General features: G+C 37.2%; 1 protein-coding gene across 2 annotated transcripts in view; it reads left to right on the top strand.

The window, feature by feature from the left end:
• Positions 1-39: 39 nt before the first annotated feature.
• Positions 40-17918, top strand: part of MSH3 (mutS homolog 3) — a 107675-nt gene continuing 89796 nt past the window's right edge. Inside the window, exons 1-8 of one of the 2 annotated variants that reach the window (XM_085529683.1) lie at positions 40-167; positions 1078-1201; positions 2280-2503; positions 3712-3915; positions 4702-4818; positions 5599-5718; positions 6177-6320; positions 6789-6955. In XM_085529683.1, coding sequence (XP_085385809.1) covers positions 72-167; positions 1078-1201; positions 2280-2503; positions 3712-3915; positions 4702-4818; positions 5599-5718; positions 6177-6320; positions 6789-6955 — 1196 coding nt within the window. In that variant the 5' untranslated portion in view covers positions 40-71. Of the gene's footprint in view, positions 294-1077; positions 1202-2279; positions 2504-3711; positions 3916-4701; positions 4819-5598; positions 5719-6176; positions 6321-6788; positions 6956-17918 lie in introns of both variants that reach the window. The other variant, XM_085529684.1, reaches the window with a different exon arrangement.

Raw genomic sequence — 17918 nt, 5'->3', positions numbered from 1 at the left:
GTGGGGAGGGCCCGGGGCGGGGCTCCAAGCGGAGGCGGAGGCGCTGCCCGGCGGGTCGGGCTGGGCACGCCATGCCGCGAGGGAGGCGGCGGGAGCTGGGCGGTGCGGGGCAGCCCGTCATCAGCCGCTTCTTCGGCGTGACGGGGAGCGGCACTGCCCGGCACACGGTGCGATGCGGGCCGCGGGGGGGGCTGATAGCAAGGCCTGGCCGATAGCTTGGTCTCTTGGCCTTGGTGCGGTGGACTCAGAGGGGAACTTTGATGGGATGGGCCTGCAGGCTCGGTTTCTGAGGTGTAAGGGTCTGGATTTTCTCATTAATGTGCCTGAAATGAGTGCAAGCTGCTGGTAGCACCCGCGGTGTGTTTGAAAAGAGAAATGGTAGTGCTTTTATACATTGTTGCGGCTGCGAGTTACTTATTTGTGTATGGCCGCCCTCCTTGGATCCTGCCCGTCATTGGTGGGGAACTGCATAAAGGGGTGACTCCTCATCACTGGTGTGTGCCAGTCAGATGCACCCATGGCCACGAGGTCTGAAGTACTGTGTTCTGTACAAGCATCCAGGTGATGCTGGGTGTTTGAATCTGGGATCATTATTTAAAATTCAGACTAACTCATGGTGAGGATATTCTTTCATAACCTGTTTCAACACCTCACAGAGCCAGAGGTGAATAGCTGGCATCTGGCAAGAGAAAGAGAGTCTCTCTTACTCTCCTCTCTTACAAAGAGGCTGATTTCAGACATAGGGCGGTAGGGTGGGGTATGGCACTACAAGGAAGGTTTGTTCAATTCTGTGCTGCAGTTAGCTCTGAGCTGCCTTTTGAAAACACTGCAGCTGTGGGTGTTTCTTTTTGAGCACAACCGCCTACTTGTTAACAGCATGCACTGCTCCTCTTATAGTCTTGCATTCCATGAACTATTTTATAAGCAGAAATGTAGATAAAATAGTTAAGGATTTTGTGTGTGGTAAGTTAATTGCATTTTGCATTATCTCTTTATGAAATCCTCAGACTTATTACTGTCTTTCAGAGAGGATGGGAATAAAAGAAATGAAATTTCTTTGATTAATTTATATTTCAGGCTTCTGAAGTTAACACAAAAAGGAGAACATCAACTGAAAACAATGAGCCATGTGAGAAGAAGCCCAAGTCACTACAAACTACTATAGATGACATCTATAATCCTGTGAAGACTCAGGATAAAAGTGAGTTAACTGTCAACAGACCTTCAAACATTTATACTCAGTAAACATTTTTTCACTGTCAAATGTTAAATAAATAAAGAAAATGATCAGAATGTGGTTTAGAATGTGTCTGTTGGGTGTAAGATACATCTTTGAAGTGTCACCATGAACATACTAGCTGTACTGCTGAAGCATTCTTTGTGAGTGAGGCTACGTATTGGAGCCTTGCTCTGAAATTACTCTGCAAAGTCCCTTCAACTGACTCAAATTTAGCAGGTTGTTTAATTGGTAAAGTGTAGGTGCCCAGACAGAAATGCTGCAAGTTAGAATTATTAAGGCTAGAGAAGATCTTCAAGATCCTCTAGTTCAGTTGGCAATCCATCACCACCATAACCACTAACCATGTCCCTCAGTGACATGTTTCACTGGAGGAGAACCTCCACGGATGGTGACTCTAATGTTTCCCTGGGCAGCCTATTCCAGTGCTTTACCTCTCTTTCCGAGACAATGCTTTATAATTGTTGGTTTAGCAGTCAGTCTTTTAGACACATCCTGCAGGTTACCTGACACCACGCCTGTGCTGCATCTGGCTTTGAACCAAGCTTTTAACAAAAAATTGATGCTAGTCAAAAAACAATTTGTTTTATATGAAGTTTATTACACTTATTCTCCATTTAAAAGAATGAACTTCTGCATTCTTTCTAAATTGGGAGTTTGTTCAGTTTTGTGGTTGTGGTGGTTTTAAGTGTTATTATGGGACACTATCATGTAGCAACGTTGTCTGTGTAAGAGCTATGCTGAAAAACCACACATCCCTAGTTTTGTGGCTTTGCAGTTATCAATTCGGAATAAAATTGTATTTCTTTGCTCACATATGAAGAAGGTGATGACTACTGACTTTCTAGAAAATTTAACTGAACTTATTACATATGTAATTGTGTTGAGTTGGCAGAGTTAAGGCAATGGGAGAGAATAAAGAGTGCACAAAAGAGAGACTGACCTAAATGCCTGAATTCCCTGCTGGCTGAGGTTATTCTAATAGACATTTGTTTTTAGAAAATAATTCACTAATGTTTTTTGTTATTTATTTTTACTGAAGAGGAGCCTCAGATGTATGAAAAGCCCCGCATATGTTTGCAAACTCTAGACAGACTGCGAGAATTCTACAGTGATTCAGACCAGACGTGTAACAGAGTCCAGGAGGACAGTTTTTGGGAGAAACAATCAGTGATTTTGGAGAAGTGCCCCAGTATTACTGAGAGAAGTTTGGAACTGAAAAACCCTCTTCAGTATGGGGACAGTAGCCCAAAGGCTGCTCAGAAGGTACGTGCTGTTTTGATCGTGGATTGGGATTATGCAGCTGTGGTCACGTGGAGAATACAGAAAAGCTCTTTCTTCTCCATTCCTCTTTCTCAAACGCTTGTCTCTCTGACTGTTTTAAATTTCTTCATCTGTGAATTTAGTGCATACATACTGCAGTTAAGTGAGAATCAATTATAGATGTTAGAACTATAAAAATATAGTTTGCACATGCATGTGTGTGAAACATGAGCAGGGAAAATGTTTTTCCTTTTATCATTCTGATTTTCTCTTTGGTGGCATCAGAGGCAATATATGCCTGCCTTAGATTCACAGTTAAAAATTTATGTGCTGCAGTAACTACAGCAAAGGTGTCTGGTGAGTGAGGGCAGTGGAACTCTCCTTCCACTGAACTGAGAACATGAACATATGATGGATGATTCTGCAGAATCAGGTTTCTCTGTGTCTTTGAAAACAATATGTTAATCTTTGAAATAACAGCTGTTGCAGGATTGCTGTCTGTCTGTCTTCTGAGCTGCCATTGGACTTGAACATCCAATTGATTTTATTCCTTGTCATCTAGATAAGACAGTTAGAAATTTGAGTTTATTGGATTTGTTTGCACATACAGAAATTCACAGCACAATCTCATTCATCATGTTTTGTGAAATAGTTTGCTGTTAAAATGTGTGCAGGGAGTGTCTTAGTATTCTTTCTCCTAGCAAATTTTACTAATACATGATATTTTTATGTAATTTAGAAGGAACTAAGCTGTAAGTTGAGCTCGCCTTATTGATATTGTTCACTGCAATATAAAAGGCTGAATCCATCACTTCTGTTACAAAACAGAACAAAACAAAGTTGTAAAGCTGAAGTTGCTCAGCTGGCATAGTCTGCATAATGTCAGTGGAAATGATAAATAGGGGAGAGAGTGGGCTCAAAGCCTTAACAGTTAAGGCTTCTAGAATCTGTTATATAGATTTTTCTGCATAAGAGTAAATCTGTGACATTTCCTAGATTTGCTTAGAGTGGATTGAAGAAGAAATATGGCAAGTTTTGATGCTTGAGATAGCAAATTAAGACTTGTACTGAATTGGCTTTTTGGTATTTTTTTATTTAAAATAGATTTTGGGAGCATCGTTATCTCTGCATTGCAGTTTTTTATATGTAAGTTGGAGTGATAAATCTTTTTAAATTATTTTTAACTTTTCTTTTCCATACTTCATTTACAGGAGGAGCCACACTGTGATCTTGGTCAGTTTTCTGCATCTTTTAGAAGCTGTGAAAATACTTCAGACATAAATCTCAATAAGAGAACAAAAACCATTTATACTCCCCTGGAACTTCAGTTCCTGGAAATGAAGAAACGGTATAAAGATGCTATTTTGTGTGTGGAGTGTGGATACAAATACCGCTTCTTTGGAGAAGATGCAGAGGTAATTTTGTTTTTTATAGGATTATGGAAGGATATTTGCATTGCATTAACATCTTACTTTTGTCTATGGACATTTCCAGAAGGAGGCTTCTTGTGGACTTTGATTTTATAGCTGTTTTTGTACTTGATAAGATGAAAAATCTTTGCATACATAAGTTAGATTAACCATTATACATACATCTTTTACCATAATCATAGGATAGCACTTATAGTGGTTGCTATTCTGCATATTAAGAACTAAAGGGACACTGAAGTGCTACAATTACTTGATAGACTTAAAGTTGAAACAGTTTTAGAGATGAATTGACTCTCATGGCACAGATCAAAGTCTACCATTTCAGTTTTGAAGGTAGTGAGCCAAATGATGTCAAGTAGATGAATGGATACTGCCTGGGTGCAGATAAGGTCTTAGATGCAAGAAAAGTAGCTCTGTGGAAAATAACATGTGCTGTTACATGTTTTCAGTTCTGAAGCATATTCAGATATTGCATCCACACATGCCTAGTTGCAATATGATAATCTGACATATGAAGTCAGTGATACTGAAGCCTCTGTGTGATATCATATGTGAGGACAGAGGGCAGAGGAGACAACAGGCAACGCTGGACGTTTTCCTGTTGTCCTTCCATTCTGATAGTGGACTTTTAATTGAAGTTGTACATGGGTGTTGTCACAGAAATGAATTCCTGTACTGCATTTTGATAATGTTTGTGTTTATGGAAGTTGTAACTGCAGCTGGTATAGCTGACCTGAACTACTGTCTGACTCTTTTTCTTGTACTTTGCAGATTGCAGCTAAAGAGCTAAACATTTCCTGCCATCAAGATCATAACTTCATGACAGCCAGTATACCAACTCACAGACTGTTTGTCCATGTGCGAAGACTCGTAGCAAAAGGACATAAGGTCATCTCTGGCTTTTAATTACATGCTATCCAGAATCGGATAGTATTGAAACAACTTGCACTCAGTGTACAGGAGTCTTGTTTGAACTGAGAAGTAGGAAATTCATTATAACCTGTTTCTGCATGTAGAATGGCTAACTTGTCCATTGTTGCATTTTCTCTTTTGTAGTGAATGCTGTGAAATTCAAATAAGTTCAAGCTTTCTCTGCTGTTTTACAAAAAAAGTAGCCTAATGTTTTCTAGAACAGTTATTGTAGTTATGTTTTAATCCAACCTTTGCATCTGATAAGTAGGAATATGTATACTCACTCCTTTTTTTTTTTTTTTTTTTTTTTTGTAATTTGTCACATCCTTTTTTTCTTATTGTAGGCCATATTTTTTTCTTCTTTCCTCCCCTTTATTGATCTCTTCCCCATAACTGTGGCTTTCTTCTTGATTTCTCTTTTTTTTACTGCTTATCAGAAAAAGACGTATCCAAATGAATTAGAACATCCATTCTCTTGCAAGTGCTGAACTCCTGCTAAATAGTTTCAGAACAGGACAGGAAGCACAGGGGCAGAAGTTGAGACAGCTGTTGAAAGTAGACAGTACATGAGGAAAAGCTATGTCTTCCTGGACTCGTTAGTAGGACTGATGCTAACCTCTGCTCTTCCTGTTCAGCTTTAATGATGCATTTACCATTTGCATATGCACCATTTTGTGCATATTGCTCAAAAATATTTTAAAAAATTATTTATAATCAAGGAGCTAATAATGTTGTTTGTTTTTTGTTTGATGGTAGGTTGGAGTAATAAAACAAATGGAAACTGCAGCACTGAAGGCTGCTGGAGAAAATAAAAGCTCTCTCTTCAGCCGGAAACTGACTGCTCTCTATACAAAGTCTACGCTTATTGGAGAAGATATCCTTTTCAACTTAATTCATATTTGGACTCTAATATTTTGCTAGCTCTTCAGCTATTTTGTATTAGTGCATTTTGTTCTTTCTCTGAAGTACATGTGTTTTGCAGACATGAAGTTAATGTGACAAGTGGAACAGCCCATGTGTAGCATCTAGCTTTAGATGTAACTGCTCTTGATTGGATGAGGAGGCCTGCAGACGTAGCTTAGGATGGCTTTTTCATAAACTGATGAAATTTGCATCATGTAACTGTGTAATATGAAAACAACCACTGACTTAAGTTCTTATGCTGATAGTTATCTCAAATTCACTATAGTGAAGAAGTCATACTAATAAAAATGAAATAGACAGTCTAACAGAAGCAGGAAAAATGTAGTTGAGAAGGTCTTAAATCTAGAAAGGCCTACATATAATCCATAAAAGTCTGTACTGTGTTGTGTTTTTTTTAATATTTGCTACATGTGAACCCTTTGCTCAAGCTAGAAGATTCTGTAGATGTTGAAGAGGTAACAACAGATGTCCCTGATAACTACCTCCTCTGTATTTGTGAAAACGGAGAAAATGTGAAAAACAGAAAGAAAGGTGACATTCTTATTGGTGTCATGGTAAGTTTACCTGAGAAATCAGTACTTTTGTTTTATTAAATCAGGCTTTTGTTTTATTGTTTTTCTTAGAAGTGGGTTGTTGTCATCTTATAATAATGAGTGTTCTGAATTCTAAGTTCTGTTTGTTATGTAACAAAGTCCAGTGTAGCTAAGATATCCCATTTTTGTATATTTGCATAGTTCTTGATAGTAGTGAAGTCTGAGCAATAATAGACTTAGGATAACAATGACACATCTACATTTTTAAGTTATCATTATGGTTTACCAAGACAAAAGTGCAGTAGTCTTTTAAACTTGCTGTCATGTTATGGATTTGAGGAACATAAATGCATTTTTGATCTGTCACTTTCTTTAAGTGTGAGGATGCTATATAATTTTAATATACACCATCAGTTTTCTTTCTGGCTTTACTCAAATGCTCCCTGAAAGTTTAACTACCCAATGTTTATACATTATTTTATTTGACAGGCAATCCAACCAACTACAGGAGAAGTTGTTTTTGACAGTTTTTGGGATTGTGCATCTCGCTTAGAATTAGACAGTCGGCTTTTACGCCTGCAGCCAGTTGAACTAATACTTCCATCCGGCCTGTCAGATCAATCTGAAAAGCTCATCAACAGCATAACCTCCATGAGGTATGTTCTGTGGGGATTTTATTATAGTAGTATTTGACTTTTGTTGTTGTTGGTTTTGTTTTTAGTTACAGCTAAGCTATTGATGAGGTTCAGATATAGAAGCAAGCACTGGTGTGTACTCTGCAAAAGCCCTTTTCAAAATGACCGTGGTTTGCTGCTGAGTACTCATTCTCTACTTACATTTAGACTGCACTTTGTGTCTTCTGACTGAGTCTATGAAGGGTTAGCATGCCTAAACATTTGTTGTTTTCATTTAGGTCATCTTGCTCCTGCACTCCTAATTGCGTGTTTTGCTGGATTTATTTCAGAGCTGACATAACTATCTTCAGGAATAGTTTCCCATGTCAGTAGTCCTTGTTTGTCATAGTATTAAGATCTCTAAATGGCATGGAACAGTTTTTCTACTAATATATAACTAGACAAGACAACCTTTGCAACTGGTATTTTATTTCGCTTGTGCTATTACACTATCTTAAATTTAAATCCAGACTTGGAAGGTATGATGACTGATCATCCATTTGTATTCTGAGTTCTTTTGGTGTCAAAGGTGAAGTTGTTTCACATTTTCGATATTAATTTTACCATGGCATAGAACCAGAAGAGGAAATAATTTGTGATGATAGATGAAGGGAATAAATGATTTCTCCAAACATTGCTCCTTTCCCCTCCCCTCTCTTCTCCCACAGAACTCTGGTTTGTAGAGAACCTGTTTAGAGTTTGGCATTTCTGTTTTAAGTGAAGTCATCAGAAGAGATATGTTTCCTCTTACATGTTAATAAAATTGGAGCTAAAGAAAGCCAAAGACAAATGAATGTATTACATAGGTACAGTTTTGTACTGGTGGGAAGACAGAAATGGCATCACTTCCCATATAGTAAAAATAGACAAATTCATGGATGGTGACCACTTGACAGATTCTCAACACTCTACCTTGACTATCTTACTTAAACTCTGCCCATGTCATCATCACACATATTCCTCTAATGTTCCAGACAACTGATTGGCTTAGTCAGTCTGCTCCATAGGTATTCTTTTCCCGCCTGCTAGTGTAATCCTTTGTCCCCTTATATGAGGGAAAAAAGAAGTTGGTGTGGTATCATGGATGTACAGTCTAATTTCTTGGCATAACTGGAACTTGCACAAATGTTTCTGTATTCAGCTGTTGTTCTTTCAAGGGCTTGAGTGTATGAGAGGCAAGAAAGTAAAAGGAACTGAATACCTGGAAATCCAACTGGGAATCCTTGTTGGAGATCATAAGAAAATGTGGTCTGTGAAAGTGTCATATCCAGCACAGTTCAGTGACATGTGTGACATTTGCAGCTCATGTACGAACTGCAAAATCATAAGGAGTTGAAAAGATCTGTGTTTGACTATAGATGTACTGAGCAAGCAATGCCAGTGTGTGTTCCTGCAGTGCAGTGATTTGTTAAGACCTGGGCAAAGAAACTCAGGTTTGGAAGTAATAAACTTTTTGTAATTACCAGCAGATGTGCTTTTCTGTCACATTAATAATGTTCTTTCTCTTTTGAAAGTACAGGAATATGTCCCAAATATTTAGAAATGTATCATGATTAAGATTAAAAACCATTTTTTGTTGTTCCAAGCATTGTGTATTGAGTTGTGGAATCTGCAATAAGGCAGTGTTTTGTTATGGGTTTTTCAGAAACTGTTTTAATTGTATGTTAAAGTAGTTCTGATGCAGATTTTAGAAAGCAGTTGTTTCTTTTAATTGAGTGCAGCTGAAAGCATTAAGTAACTGCTCATTCCTATTATAAATGAAAAACATCTCCCAGTAGTAGATATTGTGAGCAGATCTTAGTTTATATTTTTTTCCCCTTAATAGTAACTACCCCCAGAAATTTGGACAGTGTCTCTCTGGTCTAAATGTCTTTGATTACATGAAAGTGGAAAAAATCAAACATTCGTTCATCATGCTTTGGTAGCCTCACTTCCCAACAATTGTTCTGGTACTTTCTCATAACATAGATTTAACCACTAGAGGGCCCTGAAGTATTTAATAATAATTTAAGTGGTAATATTCTCCTTTCTATAAAATTGCTATTTTAAAAGTAGTAGGGTTTTTTTGTTTGTTTTTTTTTTCCCCTCATGTGTAATGGATGATCTAAAATATTAAATTTGCTTGTGTTTTACTTTGTAATTTCGCTCTTTGTCTGCATTTTTTTCCTAATAACTCATATCTGTTAGCTGGGAGAGATTTAATGGATTACATTTTTTAGAAGATCTTTCTGACTAAAACCATGGGAACTGTGATCTTGTATTTCATCAAGGTTCATCTTGTCTTTGTATTTTTATAATACCATGGAAAACTGGGGAATTTATAAAAACAAGGTACAAATAGGAAAGAAAAATTGTCCTGGGAAATATACAGCTTGAAGTGGTCAAGAACAAGTAGGAGAAAAGTCCTTCTCTCTGACTGTATGCAGATGCCTTGTAAGAGTTATACCAGTAGCTGTCTGAGTGATTTAGGGGACAGTTTGCTTTTGGATACTGCATATTATTACATCAAAGTGATATAGGCTGGGTCTCTGTTCTAAAAGATATTTGAAAAAGGAATCATAAAAATTTAGTCAAGGTAATCTACTGCATCATTATGACAGTGTGCATGATCAGTTGGCTGAACTGAAAGGCTTGGAAGAATCTTGCTTTCTATATTTTTTCTATTTCTCTGTTTTAAAATATATAAAAAACAAATGTGACAAATATGTACTAATAAATATATCTCTGCCATCAGTCTACAAAAATAGGACATACAAAATGTGCATATTTATTTTATCTGTAATGCTGCACTTACCACTTTAATCTCTTGTCTGTCACTACAGATATGTCCAGACTCATCTAAATCATTCGCACTTTTTACTAGTGCTTCTATTTTGGCATTGTGTACAGGACAGTAAGACACCTGGAAGCAGGGTATTGTTCTAAATTTGTTTTTAACAGAATAAATGTCTAAATAACTTGCCAAAAATATTTTACTGTCCTTATCTGGTTGCTAATCACCAAGAAATACTACTTATGACTAAAGAGTGCTTCATTATAATATAAATCATTTCTGCTCATTCATATAAGAGCAGTTGTAAAGAATTTTGAGTCAGAAATTGAAGTCCTAACAAAAAAGTGGCCTCTTTCTTTACTTTCAAAGTTTTATGGAGTACAGCGACAACAATATGCTGTAATACTCGAAGGTACAATGATAGCACAGTAAATTTACTAATCCTGTAAATCATTACATATATGAATTTCCACATTTTATATATGGCTGAAAACAGGGTCTTGCAATGGGAAGAATTTTATAGTCAGTTATTAAACATCTGAAGTACCAGGAAAGTGGTTTTAGTTGGAACAATCACAGGCACAGATGTTAATATAATGAACACAAAGTAAGAAATGTTAAATGAGGTAACTCAGATACTTGCATGATTTGTTCAACCAGTGGAGCTTTAATTCAGTTGGTGCAAAGACAGTTTAGCTGAAATGCTTTCTTGGAGGGGAAAAAAACCCTCTGTCTTAAGATCTGTAGGTTTGATTGAAGCTAGACTCTGTGTAAAAGATTTTGCTTAATCTTTTGGTTTAAACTTTAGTGTTAGTTTACCAACATGAGTAAGCTTTAAAATGTTGTTTAGTTTGTGTCTTCTGGGTAATTTTTCCCCCTCGGTAATTTAAAACTTGTGGAAGCAAGTGTTTTGAAATGTGTGACGTGGTTCCATGTTCATTTTATTCCACTCTGTTGAAGTTTCAGGTGGTAAATGAAATGGCCCTATTGCCAATGTTATGACAGACACTGTCCATAAAAACTAATCACTAGAAAGTGCTATTGAAGGACATTAAACCTGAGGTCAGTCCTGGTGGCAAGCCTTGGTTCAAAAGCAAACCTTATGTTAAAAGGAGCTTATGGAAAATGGTTCAGAACAAACTGTTCTGGCAGGTACTGTTCTGTTCCCGAACCCTTACTAACATCTGTTGCAAGTGCTGGCTGAGTTCGAGGAAAATCTTTTAACACTTTTAGTTTCCCTGTTTTTATTTTTTTTTTATTTTTTTATTTTTAACTAGAAAACTAAGAAAAGATTATTCCTTGCCAAAACACGCATATGCACTGTGCTCTTCCTAGTCAAGGGTCAATATCCATTCTCCTACACAATTCCTTCCCCTTTTGCTTGTTCTCATTCTTGTTGTGTATCTATTTTTTGTTTCATTGAAAAGTGTGGTACTTTGGTCCTGCAAGTCTTAAGTTGTCCCAGGGCTTCTCTTTATATTTCTTTCCAATTTGCCCTTTTTATGCAAATAGTGTTAATGCATTATTCTTTGACATTCCTTGACAAGTGTTGCACCCTCTCATATTCAAAGCACCATTCCAAACAAGTCTGTTTATCTGTTTGCTTTTTAACATGCTGTGTTAGATGCCTGGCCGACAATCTAAAATTGGGATAACATGGTAAATAACCTCATATGTGTCTGCAGATTTCTCACTTTATTCTCCTTGCAGACCTTGTCTTCTTCCTACTAGCTGGAGTCTGCAGTGTGGGAGGCCGTTTTGGTATCAGTGCTGCTTTACTTGTGCTGAAACAGGTGCTGCTAATTGTTGCTCTGAACAATAGCTAAGACTTAATAACTCCTGACTGTGGCATTCAGGTTTCTGTTTTTGCTTCAGTACTTCAGTATTGCTTTTGGCCTGATATTGCTCCGTGGAATTGCCTTCTCAAATCCATTCTTAACTGACCCTGTGACAGATACAGTCAAATTACCCCTGGACTGAATCCCTCAAGTAATTCATCTTCCAGCATTACTTGCAAATCAGGCTTTGTATTTAACGATCTTCTTAAGCATTGTTTCAAGATCTGTCTGCTTATACTGAGTCATTAAAGTGCTGAATACCCGTCTGATTTAGCAATGTTTTCTGCCTTTACCTTTGTGTCAGTTGTGGTCACAGATGGATGGCTGAGGTTGGCAGGAACATCTGAATCCATCTGTCCCTGCTCCTGCTCTAGCTGGGACATCCAGAGCAGGGTGCCCAGAATTAAGAGATGTCTTTTGTCTTTTTGTTTCAATGTATTTGGTGCTGTAATAGCATAGAACAAAATGCTCAGGATTCCTGGAAATGCAAACTACAATAATCTCTTAAGTTAATTTGTAAAGGGTATAGGAGCGAGCTATGGCAAATTTAATTACCTCTATTGGTCTGTACTGCTGCTCATTATGAATTATTCTCATAGATAGTTATGAGTTTGTCACCTGCAAACGGGTGGAAACTCAGCTGCAGTTAGCTCAGTGAAGCCTTGGAAATTAATTTACAGAGCACTTAGTTTTGCATATCTTTAAATGTGGCTAACAGTTGCTGAGATCAGAAGATGCTTTAATAGAGTTAATACTGAAGATTTCTTTTAAAGAATGTAGATGTGCATATATTTATGTGGCTTAGCTTTTGAGGTTTGTAAAGGAACAAGGAGGGGGAGGAGGCTTGTAAAGGCAAATCCAAGATACTAAATGATTACAAGAAAAAATAGTTTTGCAAATGAAATTACTAAACAGCGAAAAATAACTGAAGTGTGGGTTATCTGGTAACGAGTAACCTCATGGTTTGTATAGTTTTAATATTCTCATGGATTTTTAAGTGAAAGGCAAGCTGTGACAAATATCTTGAGAACGCTTTGTATAAATGGATGGTACAAGCAGTGGAATTCGCAGCAGGAGAAAAAAAAAACGCAAGTCAAGTATGAAAACAGCATGTGAGCTATTTTCTTTAAATAAAATTAAAAAAAAAAAACCACCAACAAATGCATCATTGAACAGATGTTTATGGATTAAAGAGGCTTTTTGCACTGCTAATAATCCAGTTCATGTTCTGGGCAACTCAACTGTACAGAGATCTGTTTGAAGAATATTGGTCATGTCATTGGCTTACTTGGCTTGAGTGCACCGGAAAAAAAGAAGTATTACCAAATCATTGTTGGATGATGCTTTTCCATTTGATCTTGTTGCAATCATAAAACAGATGCTGTTCTCAGTATCATAGTTCATTCCTGTATTCTGTGACATTGCCACTGTAAGGTGTAAATCTGTTTTGACAAATTTCTTCTGTGTAAAAACAACTTCTCCCCTGCCTTCCTTACTGCCTTTCACAGATTCAGACACAACACAGGCATAAAGCACCCTTTGGGTTCAATTACTATTCTGTTACGTGTGGATTTGTTGTTAGAAAAGCGTGGTAAGGAAGCTGCAAAGCATTATGTCAGAACACAGTGCAAATGTTCATAGAGACCTTTTCTCCATGTGGGTGATATTAGATAAAAATTATTAAGAGTAACAGCTGTCCTTTGGATGCCTTGCCCAGCCAACCTGTTCATGTAAATTCCGCCAGGCAAAAGAGAAGCTTTGTGCCTTGGTAAGTCTCCCCAGTTGTTCTTGACTGGTTTGGAGGTGCATTGTTTTTCACAAGACTGCAAACTACATGGAAAAAAAAGGTGTTGCATTCAGGAGTTTTCTTTGTGATATTCTTTCACTGATTGGTCATATTTGTGGTTTAGTGGTTTGTGCTGTATTTTGGTTCCCTTTCTTCCCAGAAGTTGAGACAGAAATTGTTAAATGAAAAACGATTAAATTGATCTTGATGGTTGTCCAGCTTCTAACAGTCAAACATTAACTTTTTAATTATGAAAAAACATTATATTGAAAAGAACAGGAAAACCAAAGTGTTCTTGTTTCATGTCTTGGCACATATTTGATTTGTTATTATAGGAGAGAGCAGTAACTGTTGTTAGCTTGTTTGTTTATCTCAATATATATTTATATTATTGACTGTTGATTTCTTATATCAACTATGGATGTTTCTCTGCCAGGGAAGAATGCTGAAGCTTGTAATTACAGATCCAGATGGGGAGTCTGGAGTTCTTTATCTCACTCTTTCTGGAGGTGGCGCCTCCATGCTGAGGTGCTGCTGATACTGTTATTTGGGGAAGAGGGGGTGTAGCAACCAATTTACAGCAACAATTTTTCCCCAGATATCTGTAAGAAAAATTATTATAGTATGTTAGTTGCCTTGGTGGATTATAGTAATAAATTATCAAGATTGAGAATCCTAATTTGAAGGGACAGTTTGCATTTACTTTTTGAAAGTTTTTGTATTTCAGATTAAGAGGTCCCTGCTCTGATTCAAGATACTGACACGGCATTGTTACTGCTATATGATTCATACTAGTAATTTAATTTCCAGATTTTCAAATAATCCAAGTATTATTTGAAGAAGTGAACATTTACTGATGGAAATCTGCTTTGCTAATTAGGTAGCAGAGTTGTTACACATATCAGAGATTTTCATAATAGAGCAAGTGGTTATATCTGGCAGGAATGTGTAGTATGGGAGTCGCATAGTTGTATTCGGTATAGAGACTGCATAACTGCACTGAGATGAGAGAAGGGAATTCACACATTCTTGCACGCTGCTGAAGTTGTGTCACCTTTATTAAAATACAGGTATAAATGACTTGCAAAAGTGTTGAATGTCCCAGTGACTCTAATTGTCCAGATACTGTGGAGTACAGAAACTGGACAAGAATGAAATTTTAGGGTTTTTTTCTTCTTAGAAATATCCAAACCCCAGACACAACTGCTAATTATATTTAAAATGAAAGTGATTCCCTTCATGTGGATACAATTATTTTAGTACTTTGCTGTTAAGTCCATACCGTAGGCTATCCCACATGCTGACAATTCCATGGTAACTTCCAGTGGGCCTGTTCTGTGTTTGAAATTCAAAATTAATTTTCATCAAGCAGTTATCTAGCTGGACTTCTGCAAAGCCGAACACATATTTACAGTTCTGTGCACTGCGGAGGAGCTAACATATGATGAAGATTCACATATATATAAAAAGTGCTAACTCATAACCAGGACGTGAGTTGCTCATTTTCACTTGTTCCAGATGTCACTGAAGATGCTGCAGTAACCAGCAGATATACTGCACACATTTAAATTAAATTTAAATTAAAATTCCTAAGCTCTTAAACTATCATACTTTTGTCGTTGTAGTTGTTTTTAGCAGACTATGTCGGCGTGGTATCTCTGTTAGTATTTTCAAAATAGCACCTTCTCTGCTGTAATTTATTCTTCTTTGACGTTCACTTGGGACATAAATCTTCAGTTGTGAAACAGTGACATCATGGACAGTTTGGATAGGTTATTTTCTCAGATTTTACATCTCCTTCCCTTATCTCCTGCCATCATTGTTAGTGCTAAGGGTTAGAAAGTCAACCATTTTGATAAAAACAATGTAGCAATGGAAGTGAGGGTAGTAGGGTGGGAGGAAAAATGATTGAGACGCTGCATGTTTGGCATACAAATAACAGTGATTCTAGAGATAGAGAAGATTAATTTCCTCTTAATCCATCAACCCGCCCATCCTGAGTTATGTAAGAGACAAAAGCCATGAAGGCTTGAATCCTTAAACTACATTCTTTTTCTTTGTTTATATTGTGCTTCTAATTCTCAGATGAAAGATAACTGACTGCCTCTCCATCCCTTCCTGCCAGCCCTTTATGCCTGTGCTACCTGCTTTAGTGAGTCTTTGCCACCTCTTCATGTCTCTGCCGTTTTGTTTGCTGTCTCTATACTGCCTTTTTTCCCAACTCTAGGTGTATTTCATGTGCTCCTTGACAGTGCCAAGCAGTACATTGTGTTTTGCTGTACCTACTGTTATGCAAAGTCAAGGCTGACAGGGATCTTAAAGACTTTGTTCTTTAAACGGCCTCACTGAAGGTTTTACTGCTTTTGGGCTATGTATTTCACTTTCTACTGAACATGCTTTATCAGGACTTGAGGAGGGTTCAGAAGAATATTGCGAGGATCAAGGTGATATTCACAGGGCAGTGTTGCATTTGCTATGAAAGATTTCCTGGTATATTGCTGGAGAGAGGACAAGTAGGAAAAGACTGAAAAAAGCCTTTAATTTATGAGGAACATGTAATCAGTAGTGTAGCTGTCAAAAACCCTTATTACAGTATTAATTGATGTGTTAAACTGTTTTAATTCTCTGAAAAGATTGAACATGGATTTGCATCTCTAAGTGGAGAACTTAAGCCTCCTGATTAAAAACATTCTACAAATATTACAAATACAGCATGCTTGTTGTTCCTCATGTCCTTGATGGAAAAAATGCTTCATTTGTCTCAGGAACTTCATTAAAGGATTTTTATTTTGAGTACATATACGTAATAGTATACACATGTAATATACTTGTTTTGCTGTGTGTATGCAGATATGCTGTGAAGGATTTTGTAAACTCCTTGCCTGTAAAAATGTCTCTGCTTCATAATGAATTCATAGCTGTAACAAGAAAAGTACCCAGCTTACAGAGTGCTTAAAAAAAAATCTGAAACTAAGGAAAACTGTAAAATGATGACTGGGCTTTGCTTTTGTCTTCTCTCAGCCTGAAGGAATATCTGTTTTCCTGGACAAGTTTTAAATATTTTTAATTGATTAAGTTTAGCATCTCCACCAAAGCTCCTGCAGTCTAGTTGTGTACACAGCAGCATTTTGAGGAAAGTGGTCAGTGCTCACATTTACATTTGATTGATGAAACTTGTCAGTCAATCTAGAAAATGCTTTTCCTTTTTTGAGTATTTTATGGTCAGATTGACCTAATAACTCTCTTTGTTCAGGCAAGCCTTGGAATTTGAAGAGTGGGAACTGAATGTAGTACAGAGAACTCTTTTCTTTAATACAGAGAAGTAAGGAATGTTGCTCCTTTCTGCTAGATTACTCTCATGGGTTTGAGGAGCAGAAGTTCTGGGAAATAGGTCTGTCTCATCTACTGGAGAGTTAAGTGCTCACTGACTTGTGTATAGAGGCAACAAGATGCAGAAAACATTGTTGAAAACAGGAGAGAAAGTACTGAAAATAAAGTACATAGTGGTACGTATTTAGTTATCTAATCTGGTTGTGAAAAATAAAATGTTGCCCAGGGCTCAGACACAGCCAGTATGAGACCACAGTCTCTCTTTGACATGAGAATTTGAATACTAATGCCTTTGGGTTTCCTAAGTAAAGAAATGCTTTCATAACTGACGTAATCAAATGCAGTCAGGATGAGATTGTGTTAATTTATTTTTTGGAGTGCATGTTTTCAAATAGTTTGTGGCTTTTTACTCAAAATTATAATGTAATTTTTGTGAACCTTGGCTCACAAAAGAGTGGAAGCTACCAACTCTATCAAAAGAAAAAGAAAAATGTAATGCTAAGGTTACAGCTGTTGGTTAAGATACCTGGGTTTATGCTGTCTTGTACAATGTAGGATTTCAATTACATTGATAAAATGCCTCACTTACTAATATCCAGTCATTCAGATAATGCAGGAATCTTAACCTACATTCTGTTTGAGCCTGACATTTCGTATGATCCATCAGCCGGGTACTGAATTTAGAGAGGAAACTTTGGTGATTATATAGAAGATATGCAGAAAAGAGCTCTGTAACTTAGGGTTAGTGTAGCCTTTGAAATACAACAGATCATTTTGAAGACAGAAGTGCTATAAAAAGCATAAGTAAGGACAGCAATGAGTCAAACACCCTCAGCTCTGACATGAAAGGATAATTAACTCTCTTTCATGACTACATCCATTCAATACCTGACTAGAGCCTCAGCAGAGGCAGCAGGGACACCTGTGACACGGGCCACTGAGAAGCAGATGAGTGTGACTAATCATTATGTTTCTAATTATCATAGTGTTATAATTTGCAGAATGGTTCTACCCTGTTCATACTGTAGATTCAGGGGCAGTGTGTGTCAGAGTTATTTCAAGGCGTGTCAGTAAGAAAAGGATCCCGTTGCTACTTGGTCAAGGTGCATATGTCATTTTTAGAAGTCTTCTCTATGCAAATAAAGGGCTTCCTGTTACCAGTGAGTTATGTTTGACTCTTGATGCTACATTAGCTACTATTCAATTGGTTTAAAAGAA

Source organism: Coturnix japonica, chromosome Z (assembly GCF_054131305.1).
Source record: "Coturnix japonica strain WE chromosome Z, WE-NBRP24, whole genome shotgun sequence".
Lineage (NCBI taxonomy): Eukaryota > Metazoa > Chordata > Aves > Galliformes > Phasianidae > Coturnix > Coturnix japonica.
The sequence above is the reverse complement of the archived record's forward strand: the minus strand, read 5'-3'. Positions and strand labels throughout refer to the sequence as shown.